General features: G+C 64.0%; 1 protein-coding gene across 1 annotated transcript; it reads right to left on the bottom strand.

The window, feature by feature from the left end:
• Positions 1-612: 612 nt before the first annotated feature.
• On the bottom strand, positions 613-13,859 carry SEMA3G (semaphorin 3G). Its single transcript, XM_075052874.1, has 16 exons — positions 13,509-13,859; positions 9,215-9,375; positions 8,103-8,165; positions 6,373-6,492; positions 5,592-5,682; positions 5,366-5,482; positions 4,971-5,113; positions 4,777-4,891; positions 4,602-4,671; positions 4,248-4,392; positions 3,756-3,987; positions 3,542-3,633; positions 3,249-3,290; positions 2,849-3,074; positions 2,402-2,541; positions 613-2,301 (listed from the first exon to the last, which is right to left on the bottom strand). Exons 1-16 carry the CDS (start codon positions 13,603-13,605, stop codon positions 1,837-1,839), a joined length of 2,319 nt encoding a protein of 772 aa, XP_074908975.1. The 5' UTR covers positions 13,606-13,859; the 3' UTR covers positions 613-1,836.
• Between the last annotated feature and the right edge of the window lie 31 nt (positions 13,860-13,890).

Raw genomic sequence — 13,890 nt, 5'->3', positions numbered from 1 at the left:
GCTCACCTCAGGGCCAGGACCTGCACGCAGCAGAGGCCCCACGACCCCCTCTCGCTGCCTCCCCAGGGATGGGCAGCCCAGCCTCTGCTCTGCTGAGCTCAGGGGGTTGCTCAGAGGCAACAGGGCACAGACGGTTCAGCGGCATGGCTCATTGCAAGCACTTCAGAGCCGTTAAATCCAGGCCCTGAGGAATCAGACTTCTGTCTCTTATTTCTGGTTTTACAGCTATGTCCCTCCTTGTCTCTACTTGCTGCTTATCGTTCTCCTGTGCCCCCCAGTCCTGCAATTAACCAAGCCCATGTGCTTGGCTCCAGTCTGGCCTGTAAATCAGTGCTATGGGCTCTGCTCCCCTCCCTGCAGAACGTGTCCCAGCCTGCCAGCCCCACCGCAGCTCTCCCATCCCAGGAGACACCCCGTGCAGGCACCCTGAGTTTGCAGGAGAGGTGGGACAGGCAGCTGGAGAAGAGGGTCGGGACCCACAGATCATCTCTACAGGCACGCCGTGGGACAGGGCAGTGCTGCCGCGGGACTTTGCTCCCATCAAAGGCACCGCGGCTGCAGCACAAACACACACACACACAGAGGGAGGAGTGATGATATCATCACCTGGCTTTGCATGAGCTATTTAGGGGGTTTAATTATTATTATTATTTTTCTTTCCCGTTCCTCTGCCTCGGAACAATGCCCGTCCCTGCAGGGCCGCGGTTCACACCATTGTGTGGGGCTGCCCTGCCTCAGGAAGGGGGAGATCTTTATCACCCCAGGCTGACCGGGTGAGGCGAGTGAGCTCATGTTGTGCGAGGAAAGCAAGCGAGCACCTTGCCGGCAGCCCGGGATGGTGCTGGCAGCCTGGGGGTGCTCTCCATGCACCTACCCCCCCAAACCCCTGCATTTAGGGGAGGCCCTGGGTGCTGGTTTAGATCCACCAGCCCCCCCAAACCAGCCTTGGGCCACCCACCACCAGAAACACACCTGGGCTGGGGTGCAGCCCCCTAAAACTGTGCTGGGGCCACCTTCTTCTGCATGTCCCCACTCTTGCCCGGGCACAGTGATGGCGGTGGCATAGGTGCCTCTCCTGTGTTTACCCAGGAACGGGTCTAACCTGCCCACAGCCGTTTACTTTCCTCCCCGACCCTGCCCAGCCCTAAAACGGTCAGTGGCTGGGGTGGGGATGGAGGGGAAGGGGGGAGCTGCACCCAGACACAGGCTGGCACTGCTGAGTGTGTCCTGGCGCCACAGGGAAGGTCAGAAGGAGCCCCGTCCCCCAGGGTATGCCCTGGGTGGCATGGCCCGGCTCTGGCTCCCCAGGCGCAGCGGATGACAGGGCTCATCCTGGACACAGAGGCTTTTTGGGGTGATGCTCACTTTTCCCCCCACTCCGTGAGTGCAGGCGTCATCTTCCCCAGGCCCTGTGCTGGCATGGAAAGAGCCTGGAGCTGTCAGCCGCTCCCCGCGGCGCCGCGCTCGGCCCCTTTATTTGTGGAGAAAGCCAGCCAGCAAGCTCCCTGGGGTGATGGCACAGCGGTGGCACCGCACGTGCCGAGCCCCAACCCGCCCCAGTGACCGTGGCCTCGCACCTGCCGCAGCTCCCAGCAAGAGTAAGGGGGGGCCAATGCGTCCCACCACACCGCCCATTTTGGAGGTGGCCCTGCAGCCACCGAGGGTGACAGGGACCTGCCCAGGAGCTGGGCCTGGCATCCCATCACCGCAGCCGGGGGGGGACCGAGCTGGTGCCGCTGCAATCCACCCGCCAGGGCAGGAGGTCCCCAGGGCTGCCAGCAGCATGGGGAGCTGGTCCTTGCCCACGGCTACCCCACGTCCATTATCCTGCCCTCTCTAAGTGGCTGCCGCTTGCCGGGGCACGCGGTTCCTCTCGCCGTGGGGTTTGGCCGTCCGTCCCTTCTTGCCCATGTCCACGCCGGCCAGTGCGTGCTTGGCCTGGGCCAGCTTGTTCTTGCGGTGGTGGGGGCGGCTGCCACACCAGAGGCGGGCGCAGTACTCCTCCACTCGCCGCAGGTTTTGGGAGCTGATGAGGTGCATGATATCCTTGAACCAAGTTTTGGGAGCCTGAGGCACCATCCAGGGCGAGGGGCAAGGCAGGCGTGGGGACTCATCCCCCCGCTCCCGGGGCAAGGTGTGTGCCAGCTGCTCACTGGCAATCACCTCCAAGGCCGTCTTGGCCACCGTCTGGGTGAAGCCGTGCTCCAGCGTTTTGCAGTAGTAGACGCCGGCATCGTGGCGGTGCAGCTTGCGGAAGAGCAGCCCTTGCTCCGTCTGCAGGATCCGCTCATCTGTCTTCACCTGTCAGCCACCGGGAGGTTGGGGGGGGGGTCTGGGTCTGGCCCCACATCCCGCCCGTGTCCTCACAAGGGGAGCAAGGAAGGTGCAGGGAGAGCCTCACCTCGTCCCGCTGCTCATCGGGGGGTCTCTGGACAAACCACTGCACGCTGGCCTGTGGGGACCGGGGCACGCACTCCAGGAAGGTGCTGTTGTCCTCTGCCCCATAAAGCACCTTCTCCTCAACGCTCTCAAAATCATCCACTGGGGCAAAGACAGACAGGCTCACAGGGAAGGCAGAGACAGGCTTCCACATGCCTGGGTGTCAGCCCCTGGGCCACCATGTAGCTTCAGTCCCCTTCTCTCCCTCTCCCTGGAGACAGACCCCAGCCCCAGCAGCACCCACCTTCTCTTGGGGCACCCCTCGGTCTACAGGACAGGGAGATGAGGGTACCCCAGCCCACCTGGGATGGCCGCAAGCCCCTCTGCCCGCCGAGGGCTGTGGATGCTGGCACGTCTCGGGGCACCTGGGTGAGTCCCTCAGCCCTGTGGGCCCCCCCCAGTCCCTCACCAGTCAGGTTCTGGTCCAGACACTGGTGCACAGGGTTGCTGTGGCGGACGTTCTGGCGGCGATAGCGGCGCTTGCCAGAGGGCTGGTAGCGGGTGCAGGCGGTGCCGTCCCAGGCGCAGTAGGGATCCCTGGCCAGGCAGCATTCAGCACAAGCCGTGCCGTAGGTCTCGCACTGGTGCAGCCGTACCTGGGCCACCCCCAGGCTGGAACCCACGTAGAGCGTTTGCTGGGGAAACGGCACGGACATGGTGATGCTGGCAGCCCCTGCGGGCATGGCGCCCAGGGACCCCCCCCGGGGCAAGCACCGTGTGGGCTTTGAGAGGCTGGTGACAACAGCTCAGTCCCTCCTGTGTCACCTGCCCTGTCCCCAGCCCCGTGGCCGAGCCGTGTCCGTACTCACCCGCTTGACGGAGATCTCCATCTGGGTGATGGGTACAGGTGCCTGCAGAGGAGGAGAGCAGACACGAGGGTGGTGAAAACCTCGCCGTGGAGACCCTGGCTCATTCAGAGCCGCCAGGGCTTTGGGGGGGCGCTTGGGGGGGACACCCCCAGCCACCCACTGCCCTCACAGCCCTGAGACTTCCCAATGCCCAACAACACCGTGACAGCCCTGAGCCTCCATCCCTACGTGTGTCCCCAACCTAAGCCCACCCCACTGCCCCCCTCCCTTGCAAGCAGGACAGCAAAGAGCACCTTAAAAACCTGCAGCTCCTCCAGGACGACTTCCTCGGTCGTGGCCAAGCTTGTCTTCTGCAGGACCACCACCTTCAGCACTGAGCCTGCGTCTGCGGGGAGGAGGAAGAGGAGGATGGAGGTGTGAGCACCCTGCCATTGCACACCCCATCGGCGTGCCCGCTGGCAGCGCCAGCGCCAGGGTTTCTTCCTGCACACCGCTCCTGCTGCTCACCCGTCCCGAGGAAGAGGACGTCGTGCTGCCCGTCCTCGGCCTCCACCCGGTCCACCACGAGCTGGCGCAGGCGGTGGGGCAGGTTGGTCTTCACTAGGAGGGGCCGGCGGTGCCGGGGGTACACGGGCTTGTACATGAGGGGGTGAGCGCGGGCAAAGTGCAGCACCTCGTCAGGGAAGTCCTTGGTGGTGCCGTACTGCTGCCGGGGCTGGTTGGTGGTCTTACTGGGACACTGTGGGGACAAGAAGGGACCAGGTCAGCCCGACCACCCCGGCACCCATCCCTCCATCACCCGCAGAACTGCTTTGGGTCCCTCCCCGCCTTCCCATTTGGGATGCATCTTCTCCACCCCTTTGCCAGACCAAGGTGTCCCGGGGTGGATCCCGTAGGGAGCCCATCCCGGCAGGTGAGAAGATGGGGGATTGCCCCCCCTCCTCCCCGAAGAGCAATTGGAGGAGCAGTGGGGACCCGGAGCTCCAGGGAGTTGCTCACCACGCCTGGCCGTGGGTAGGGCACCCTGCTCTCGTAGGCACCCCACTGGTGGTGGGGGGTCTCCCGGTGGGCGAAGGGCCCATTGAAGACCTCTCGGATGTCGGCCATGCGGTACACACAGACAGCGGAGCCCTGGAAGACATGGCTGAAAGGGGACGGTGAATGGCGTGAGCAGGGCCATGCTCAGTGCCTGCGGCGTTGGTGGGGGGCATGGGAGAACCGACATCTCCGTATGGACCAGGGCAGAGCTGGCAGAGGTTGAGGAGCAGCCAGCAGCCACGTGGGGATGGTGACTGGGCAGGTCGTGGGTGGCTGCAGCTGGGTATCTGCAGAGGCTGGAGCTGGACCACCCACCTGATGGTGCTGAAGAGAGCGTAGATCTCCGGGCTCTTCCCATCCTTTGTCCTCAGCAAGAAGACATCCTCTGGGGATGAAACCATGGGGTTTCTCCTGGAAGCCCAGGGGCTTCCTGAAGCCACCGACTAAGGGACCAGCCCTGGTGAGGTCCCCAGCTCCATGTATCCCTTACCCAGCTCATCAAAATGGGTGTCGATGCCACCAGGGCCAGGGACAGAGCACACCAACCGGGCTTTGTTGAAGGTACTCCACTTGTTCACCAGCACCCTCTGGCCACCAGCATCGTTCTGCAGGGACAGAGAGCATCAGAGCCACTGCTGTGACTTGGTGCATCCCTGTCCCCTGCAGTCCCCACCAGCAACTTACCACACAGACCCGCGCCACCCGGCTGACAATGGTGTGCTCCTTGCTGTCTGCCTCCATCACCTTCTCCGTGAAGAAGAAATAGGCTTTGTCATTGTCCCGGTCATCGTTGTCTGGGATCAAGTGGGCTGCCACAAATTTGGGATCTACGAGCAAAAGTTGGCCATGTCAGGTGTGGCAAGAGGGCACAGCCACTGCCTCCAGACCCCCACACCACGCTGGGGCCGGATGCCAGCCAGGACAACCCCCAGACCCTGCTGCCCCGGTACCTTTCCCTGCTCGTACCTGGCATGAGGGATGCCTCACCATGGCCAGCAGATGCCCCGGCCACCGCAAGGCTCATGGTCCCCAGCATGAGCCCATCCGGGGGGGATGGAGGGGCAGAGGTGAGCTGTTACCGTTGAGTAAGCGCTGGTCCACTTCGGTGCGCAAGGCAGAGCGGGTCCCCATGCTGCGGAAGATGCCGGGATCGCGTCCCAAGAAATCTGCGGTGAGGCCGGTGTACAGCTCCCCGCCTGGCAAAAACACCCCGCCGCGGGGCTGAGACCCGGCCCCAGCTGGCACGGGGACCGTCCCCGGTCCCGGCACCCCAAAGGCTCTCAGTTCCCAAGGAAAAAAACCCACCGATGACAGTGCTGGCGAAGGCACGGCTGGGCTCGTGCGGGCACCTGCCCCGGCCGGTCTCCACGCTGGTGGGATCCAGGCTGAAGGTGTGCTGGGCGAGGGGGAGCAGGCAGGGAGCAGGCAGGTGAGCCTCCAGCCATGCCCCGGCAGTGGGGCTGTGCCTGGGCATACAGGGGCTGGCGCCGGTCCCTGCCCGGCTTGCAGACGCCTCGCCGCACGCATCCGCAGCCCCAGCGCTCCCAAAGGGACCGTCTGGAAGCGGGATCTGTGCTTTTTGAGGCAAGTCTAATCCTATGAGAATGTGCAGCAACTGAAGGGACCCGCCGGCCCCACCGCTTGTCCATCAGCCTGGCCGGAGGCATTGGGGTATGGGCAGGGCTCCTGCTGCCTGCACGGCGCCAGGCTGTGAGGAGGGAACAGGGGGCCCTGCCTTTCCACCCCGGCCAACCTGATTTATGAGCAGCGAGCTGGGAGAGGAGGAAACGCCACCCACGCTGCAGCCCCTGGCAGAACACCAGCCCCAGGGGACACGTCTGGAAAGGCGATGCCAGGCCAGAAGGGTGGGGGAGCTGGGGAGGCAATAGCGCAAGGGCAAAGGGGCAACAGGGAGCTGATGCCTGACCCCCGCCGCCAAGTATTCAGCGTGGGTCAAACACCACAGCCAGCATCCCCACACAGTCCTGAAGCCCCCCAGGAGGGAGGCAGATGATGGGGATCTACCTCCCAGCGGTGTCCCGCCGGGGATGCTCAGGACGGGCACCCCACCGTGCTGCTGCCCTACCTCGCCACGGTGCCCCACGTAGACGAAGGCGCAGACAGGGTGGAAGGCACCCGTCCCGCAGGCCAGCAAGTGTGTTCGGTTGTAGGGGTGCAGCACACGGATGTAGTTGGCGCAGTCGGTCTGAGGGGACAGCAGGGGAGGGGAAGGGTCATGGGGGGCTCGGTGCTTCGCCCACCCACAGCTCCCTGCCTCTGCCTGGGACCCTGCGACGATGGGTGAGCCCCAGCCCTGGCTCCCTGGGCTGCACCCAGGCTCTCTGCCTTTAGCCCGGTGCCAGGGGTGTGAGACGGCAGTTTGTACCCACTGACAGGGCTTGCACAGAATTCATCTGGGTGGACCCCAGCCCTTTGCAAAAGAATGGGGCTTTTTACTGGTCCTCCTGCCACTGAGAGCATCCCCAGGAGAACCACACGTGATCCAGCCAGCACCTGGGCATCTCCTGCCCATGGGCACCCGTGTGCTCACCCCATCACACAGCCCACGCTGACTGGGGAAGCAAGGTCACCTGCCCAGCAAGCTCCCAGTTGCAGCTCCTACACCCAGCCCCAAACCCCTGGGGACCCTCCTCTTCCTGGGGCCCAGGACGTGACCAGATGCAGGGACGTCCTTCCCTGTCGTGTTCCTGCTTGCGCAGACGATGAAACAAAAGGAGGAAACGCGGGAGACGGAGACGGATACCCACGGGCATCCTCGGCTGTCTCCAGGACAGCCCCCATCGCTGCTGTCTGGGATTGTCCCCTTCTACTGGGGACCAGTAGCAGTGACGCCCTTGGGGACGCAGACCTGCCGCCTCTGACCTTGCGCTGTGTCTCCTGGCAGTTCCCACTGGAAAAGGGCTCCCATCCTTCTCCCACTCAGGCATCACTACCGTTAGCTCGGCGGCTCCCCCCAGCCAGCGCCAGCCCTGCCTGCCCCCCATCAGCCCCCCCCAACACGGCGGGACACGAGGCCCCTCATCTGCTGGGAACACCGCCACCGAGCTGCCCCGGGGGTTCCCAGCCTCCCCGCTGTTTATTTTCCCTTTGCAAAAAGCCTCTAAAATAGCAAGTTAAAAAAAAAATATACGTTCAAGAAAAATAAAAAATTGAGCCTGCCCCGGCTTGCATCTGTCGGTGAGAGCTTGTAAAATAAACACACAGAGCGGGATGGAGACTCCTGGGAGCAATTCGTCTGGGCCAGGGGAGCCTCGGGGACTTTCTCCCTGCCACAGTCCTGTTTCATATTGGGGCAGGGGGGATGCAAAGAGGGGTGAGGTTTGGGGAGTGAGGTCGCTGAACCTGAGCGAGTTACAGATTTCGCACCCTCAGGGATGGCCAGGGTGGGCCAGACCACGTCGCTGGGGTCTGGAGCACGGCACGGGGCTTTTGGTTCCTCTGAGCTCAGGTCTCGGAGCCCGGCTGTCCCTGCCCGCTCGGTGCAGCCACCTTTGGGGCACACTGCCCACTGCCCTGCGGCCGCGGGGCTGAGCAGAGCCCCGGAGACAGGATTTCCAGAGCCCGGAGCAAGCGTCTCGCATAGCCAGGCTGGGTCACCCACTCCCTGCCTCAGTTTCCCTCATGCACCAGGATGGTCCCTTGCTCTGCCCCAGCGTTAACTGGCCTGCGAGCCCCATGAGGCCGTCTCCGGGGGGGTGACACAGCACAGCCCCGGCGGGGGGAGAGCTGGCTGGCACAGGGGCACAAGGGGACCCCCCCCAGCTCAGGGCAGAGCACGCATGGGGTGAGACTCACCCCTGGGTCCTTCCCCTTCCGAAAACACTCCTCCGTCTGCCCAGGGAGGGGCGGCCAGTAGATCTGAAAACACAAAGGACCTGTTGGAGCAGGGAGGGGGACAGCAGGGATCCAGCTTTGCAAATACACATCCCCAGGCTGCCGACGGCATGGGGATGGAGAGAGGGACAGAGAGAGGGACCGACAGAGCCCACCCAGCCCAGGCCTCCCACCCTGCAACCCAGGGAAGGACCCTTCCTCCTGAGGAGATGCACCCCAGCGGTCACAGCCCACAGCCAGGCTGGGCTTGAGTGGTCACGCTGGGATGGCTGGAGCCAGACTGGAAGGGGGTGGACTTGTGGGTGGCCTGGGGAAAGGGTGCTGGGGGACAGCAGGGAGCGATGGAGCCCGAGTCCCCCCCAGCCCTCGGCAGCTTTTGGACTAAGGGCAGCTTGGGTACACAAGCCCTTGACCCCATCGCAGTGACCCAGCACGCCAAGGGGCACTTAATTTCCTTCTCTGCTTTCTTCTGCTAGAAACGGCCCAGAACCATGTTTAACAACCAAGAATTTGAAGAAGAGAGGATGAAGGAGGAGGGGAATCACCGCTCAGCTTCATCGCTCTAGTCCGTCACCTCTCCCACCTAGAGGCTTGGAGAGGTCTGGGGGCTTTGCCAGCCGAGCCCTGGCACAGCTCGTTGCAACGATGGATACTTTTAGCTCCTTGTCTCTACAGGCATTCAGCAGTACATTTGGTCCATGAAGGGGATGCCCAGATGGGGATGGGGAGCACTTGCTTTCCCGATGGCAGCTTTTTAGAAGAGTGGGGTCTGAGACCCCACTAGGCACCCAGGAATCACTGGTGGACTGCACCACTGGTGTCCTAGGGTGCCAGTCATGACTAATTGCCAGCTAATTGCCCTCCAGCCAGCACGGCCAGCCCACCTTTGCCAGGCAGTACAAGTTTTTGGATGCATTTCAGGGTGCTTGAGATGGGGACATCCCCATGGCAGGTCTTATTTCAGGGTGACTTCACCTGGCTCGGTTGGGCACCGTCCGCCCAGAGGGGCGAGGAGTGCACAGGGGCCAGGGTGGGGACGGAGACCCCGGGGTGCTCAGCAGGACCCAGCTCACCTCCTTGGTGTCTGCGCCGGCCCCGTCCAGGAGCAGGGAGTAGAGCACATCCTTCCCTCCGATGAAGAGCCGGTCACGGTACTCATCCAGGTACAGGGAGCGGAAGCCCAGGAAGCCTTGGTGGCCGAAGAAAAGGACGGAGCGGTTGGTGCCCAAAAGCTCTGCCAGGGAGGGAGGGAAGCATCAGAAGGAGCCATCCTGGCCCCGAAGACCTGTAATCACTGCTCACTTCAAAGGTCCCCTCCCAGCCACCGGCACAAGTGCTCGCCTCAAGCCTGGGGGATGTCCTGCTCCCCGGTGGCCCCCAGCCACATCCCTCCATTTGCTGCGCACGCTGGGGTCTCCAGCCCGCCCAGCTCACAACCCACCCTACGGGGACAGCACAGCCCCGGGGCCTCAAGCTGTCACCCAACACGAGGACAGGAGGGAAAAGCGATGGATAACGTCCCACAGCTAAGTGCTCTCTCACACCCCCAGGACCCCCCCCACCTGGGGCCGCAGTTGTCAGAGGGTGCTGCGGCAAAGGGGCATCGCGGCAATGAAAAACGGAGAGGGGCAACACAACCGCAGGCGCCGTGCGGGCTCGCAGCCCCCTGAACACCCTTCACCCCTGCTTGGGAAATGTGAAAGGATCCTCAGACCCCCCCACCCTGGTGGCAGCACCAAGGGGTCCTGGCTTTTTCAAGGGGGCGACCGGAGGGCTGCGATGGGCACAGAGGCAGGAGGATCCCTCCGAACTGCTGCTTCTGAGTATTGCAGAGCCGTCCTGGGGCCAGCAGAAGAGCTGCTCCGAGCTGCTGCGGGCAGCAGCATCCATCTCCATCCCTTCCCAGAGGTGCGGGCATCCCAGCCTCACCCTGCCCGGGGTGCTGCTCTCCCTCCCAGCCAAACACAAAGCTGCAGAGCCAGCAGGGTCCCAGGCAAGGTTGCCCCCAGCAAGGTTCGGCTGAACCACCCCGGACTCTTACCACAGTGAGTCGGGGTGCACGAGAGCCTGGCAAAGGCTGTGCCGTGCCGTCAGCCCCAGGCTGGGCTTGCGCCGAGCCCGGGAGGGTGGTGAGGGTGGGCAGAAAGTGGGTCCTGCCCCCGCCCCGGGTGCCAGCTGGGGACACAATAGCCGGCACCCAGCCAGTGCCATGCGGAAACCGGCACACAAAGCCCACTGCGACCGCCACCAGACCTCACTGTTGGGGAGGCTTCCTCCCTGCCACGGTATGAGGACCACACTTGGGGAGAGGCACCGGCATGGGGCCGCTGTGTCCCTGGGGTGGACATCACATCCCAAAGCAACAGGGTCTGACGGTCCAGGCTCCCAAAGCAACTCCAAGCCTGAATCCCATGGGATGCCGAGGGGACCCTCGTGGTGACGGCGCCACGGGAGCAGCGGCGTGACTAGTTCCTGGTGGGAAATAACTTTCGGGGTCAGTAAGCCGAAAACCCCGGCACAGCGGCGCCCACCCAGCTGCCGCAGAGGGAGAGGGCAAGAGGGAATGGCTCAGCTTCACCGGGCTCTGAAACTCTGTCCCAGCAACTGCCCTGACCCCAGGCCAGGCCACCGTGACCGCCAGGTGGAGGAGGAGGAGGACAAAGCACCATTGATGAGCACAGCCATGTCCCCAGACACCCTCCACCAAGGAAGGCTGCCAGCCGCCGCCGCTGACCCCAGGGAAACCCCCAGCCAGAGCATCCCCCACACATGTCCCCGTGAGAGGGGAGGTGGCACTGGGACAGGCTCAGCTGCCAGCAGCCCAAGACACTGGGGTACCAAGCCCTGCTCTTGGTGGGGGGACAATTGTCACCTCCAAGGAGGAGGTGGCCAGCGGCGCAATGCCCCCATCCTAGTGGGAAATGCCTCTTCTGGGACGTCCCTGCAAGGGAGATGAGCTCCATCCCCGGGGGGGGGGACACACAGCCACCTCCACCCCATCACACATGTCTCCCATCCCCACCAAGTCACTCAAGGGCAGTCCCAGTGCCCTAACTGGCGATGTTGGCAGCACGGAGGGATACAGCCCCAGCAGCTCCCCGCTCACTGGGAAGAACCCTGTGCCTGCAAGCAGAGCTGGCACCAGGCACTAAGGGCCCCTCCAGCCCCATCTCCCCGGGGGTACCCTCCTCCCTGTGCCCTCCCAACATCTCAGGTCCTCCTGTATCGCCAGGCTCAGCCCAGGAAAACGCTGTCGTCTCCTTCTATTCTTGCCCAGCAATAATATTTTCCCAGCTCAGAATAACATTGGCAAAGCCGTCGGGCTCCTTTTATTGTTTCAGGCAAGGCTTCCCCTTCTCCCCCAGCCCTGGCAAATTCCTCCTGCGCCTCGGGTTACACCGGCTCGGGGCGCCTTCCCTTTCCCCCCCCACCCCTGGCTTCATCTCCCCAGGGAGCAGCACCCTGCCATGCCCTATCCACCCCTGGGACCCCTTTACCCCCAGGGAGGGGTCCCATAGGAGCCACCCCCAAGTGGGGGAGTTCCTCAGGAGGGGCTGCAGAGAGCTTGGAGGGCACTGGGCTGTGCTGCGATGGTCCTGGTGCACGCAGCAGCAAAATGCTCTTCCCTTTCTTATACAAGCCACTGCTGGAAGTCAAAACAAAAAGAAAAGAGTAGCTTGAAGTGAGAGGGAGAGCTGGGGACGCGGCCACCCCTGCACTCACAGCACGACACCTTCCCCTATCACCCCCTCAAACGTCGCCGCGCAGCCAGAGCCACCAGCCACGCGCAGCCCAGGCCAAAGAGTTAAGTGCAAGCAGCTTCAGTTCGCCCCAGTTTTCATTTCAGAGGCTTCTAATGGTTTTAATTGAAATTTTCATTTTCTTTTTCTTCCCCCCAGGGAGAAGGCGGTGGCAGAATTTGTTTCACGGGAAATTCAGTTTCTGTTTCCAATTTGGAATAGGAACAGAATAATCAGCTTAAAAAGAAAAAAAAGCTTCAAAAGGTTGCTCGCTCCCCACGGGAGGCCGAGGAGCCCACCCGGCCCCAGGGAGCCCCTCACACCTGGGAAAGAGCACGGCACAGCCAGACCACGCTGGAGTGGATCAGAGGCCAAGCCAGACCCCGAGCCCTACAACCAAGCTCTGCCGGGACCCCTAAACCTCCTAGCCCTGCTGCCAAGCCCAACCTGAAGACACGGGATCCCACCACAGGGCAGAGCCAGGAGCCATCCCGGACGCCTGCTGCCTCCCAGGGTAAGCGGGGGCCACTGCGTGCCTCAGTTTCCCCCTTTCAACAGGGAGGGAGCCCTTGGGGCCACCCACTCTGTCCTGGGACGGAGCCAGGGATGCAGCCAGCCCGCGGCCGAGGGCCAGGGGACCCCCAACCCGGGCAGCACAAGGGCAGACGGCAGCTTTTTTCCCCAGCACAGGGACGTGCTCCACAGCTCCCGGGGCTCTCCGAGAGCTGGGCTGCCCCATGCCTTTCCCCGCTTTGGTAAGAGGGAAGAGATGCATTATGCAATTTATTTCATTTTAATTTTTTTTTAGAGCAGGTTCATTGCTTTTAGGCAAGATGGAGAAGATTGGGGCGCTCCAGACTCCTCTGTCAAGTTTGGCTGGAAGCAGCCCCTGGATTAAGCTGGCAGAGCTGGGGGTGCAGCGAGCCAGAGCAGGATCACAGGGAGAGTTTTAATTAAAAGCAAGCACTCCCAGCGCAGCACCCTGAGGGTCCCCCTTGGCACCCCAGCACCCCTGGCACCCTGCTCGGTGGGCCACGGAGGGTGCCCGGGCTGAGCGGCACCCAGGGGACCTGCCGGGCAGCTGGGGGTCCGCCCGGCTCCCACCCAGCCGCGGGCAGGATGCTGAGCACCCACGGGGATGCCCACGCCGGGGGAACACCCACGCATCGCAGCACCCACTCAACCCACACGCCAGAGCGTGCCGGTGCCCGAACAGCGCCGTGCCTCAGTTTCCCCCCGCTCTACGTGGGAGACGATCCCGCGTGGGAAGCGGCGGGGCTGGCGCGGAGCCCGGCGGCGCATCCCCCCCGCTCCCCCGGCAGCCGCCCAACACCCGGCTCTCCCCCCTCCTCCTCCTCCTCGGCCCCCCCACGTCCCGAGTGGAAAGGGGAGGGGGGAGCGGGTGCAGAGCAGCCACCCACCAAAACCCCAGCCTCCAGCGCAAGGTGCCCCCCCCCCCCCAAAAAAAAAAAACACAAACAAACAAACAGAAACCCGCACTTTGGGCTCGGCGCCCACGGCGGAGGGTCCCCAAGCCCCCACCCGGACGCTGGGGAGTGGGGAGCTGAGGACACCCCCCCCCCACCCACGCACCCCCCCCGCAGCAGGTGCCCCCGGCCCGTCTCACCGCGGTAGGGCAGGCGGAGCCGGGGCAGGCTGCGCCCCGCCGCCAGCAGCGCAGCCCCCAGCCAGCACATCACCGACACCGGCACCGCCGCCCGCATCCCGCCGCCGCTCCCGGGGCTGCCGGTGGCCCCGAGCTTTTATGGGACCGCCATCCGACCGCCCCCGGCCCGCCCCGGCCCGCCCCGGCCCCGCCATCCCCCCCCCCCCCCCCCCGCCACCACCACCATCCTCCGGGGCGGCGGGGATGCGCGGGGGGTGTCGTGCGGGGCGGGATGGCCCCGGACCCCCCCAGGACGGGAGCACCGAGAGCTCCGCACACCCCCAAATCGTTGCTTGCCACCGGTGGTTTGGGCTTTGCTGCAGCTCCCCCCCCCCCAAAAAAA

The sequence above is a fragment of the Buteo buteo genome, chromosome 21 (genome assembly GCF_964188355.1).
Source record: "Buteo buteo chromosome 21, bButBut1.hap1.1, whole genome shotgun sequence".
In the NCBI taxonomy this organism is placed as follows: domain Eukaryota; kingdom Metazoa; phylum Chordata; class Aves; order Accipitriformes; family Accipitridae; genus Buteo; species Buteo buteo.
This window is presented reverse-complemented; position numbering and strand designations above follow the sequence as displayed.

Bases quoted from the DNA above. Each gene is read 5' to 3' on its own strand.
- SEMA3G (XM_075052874.1), bottom strand. From the start codon at position 13,605: ATGCGGGCGGCGGTGCCGGTGTCGGTGATGTGCTGGCTGGGGGCTGCG. The intron at 6,493-8,102 runs GTGAGTCTCACC...CTGTCCCCTCAG, and splicing joins GGAAGGGGAAGGACCCAGGG to ACCGACTGCGCCAACTACAT. The intron at 2,542-2,848 runs GTGAGGGACTGG...TCTTTGCCCCAG, and splicing joins TCTGGACCAGAACCTGACTG to TGGATGATTTTGAGAGCGTT.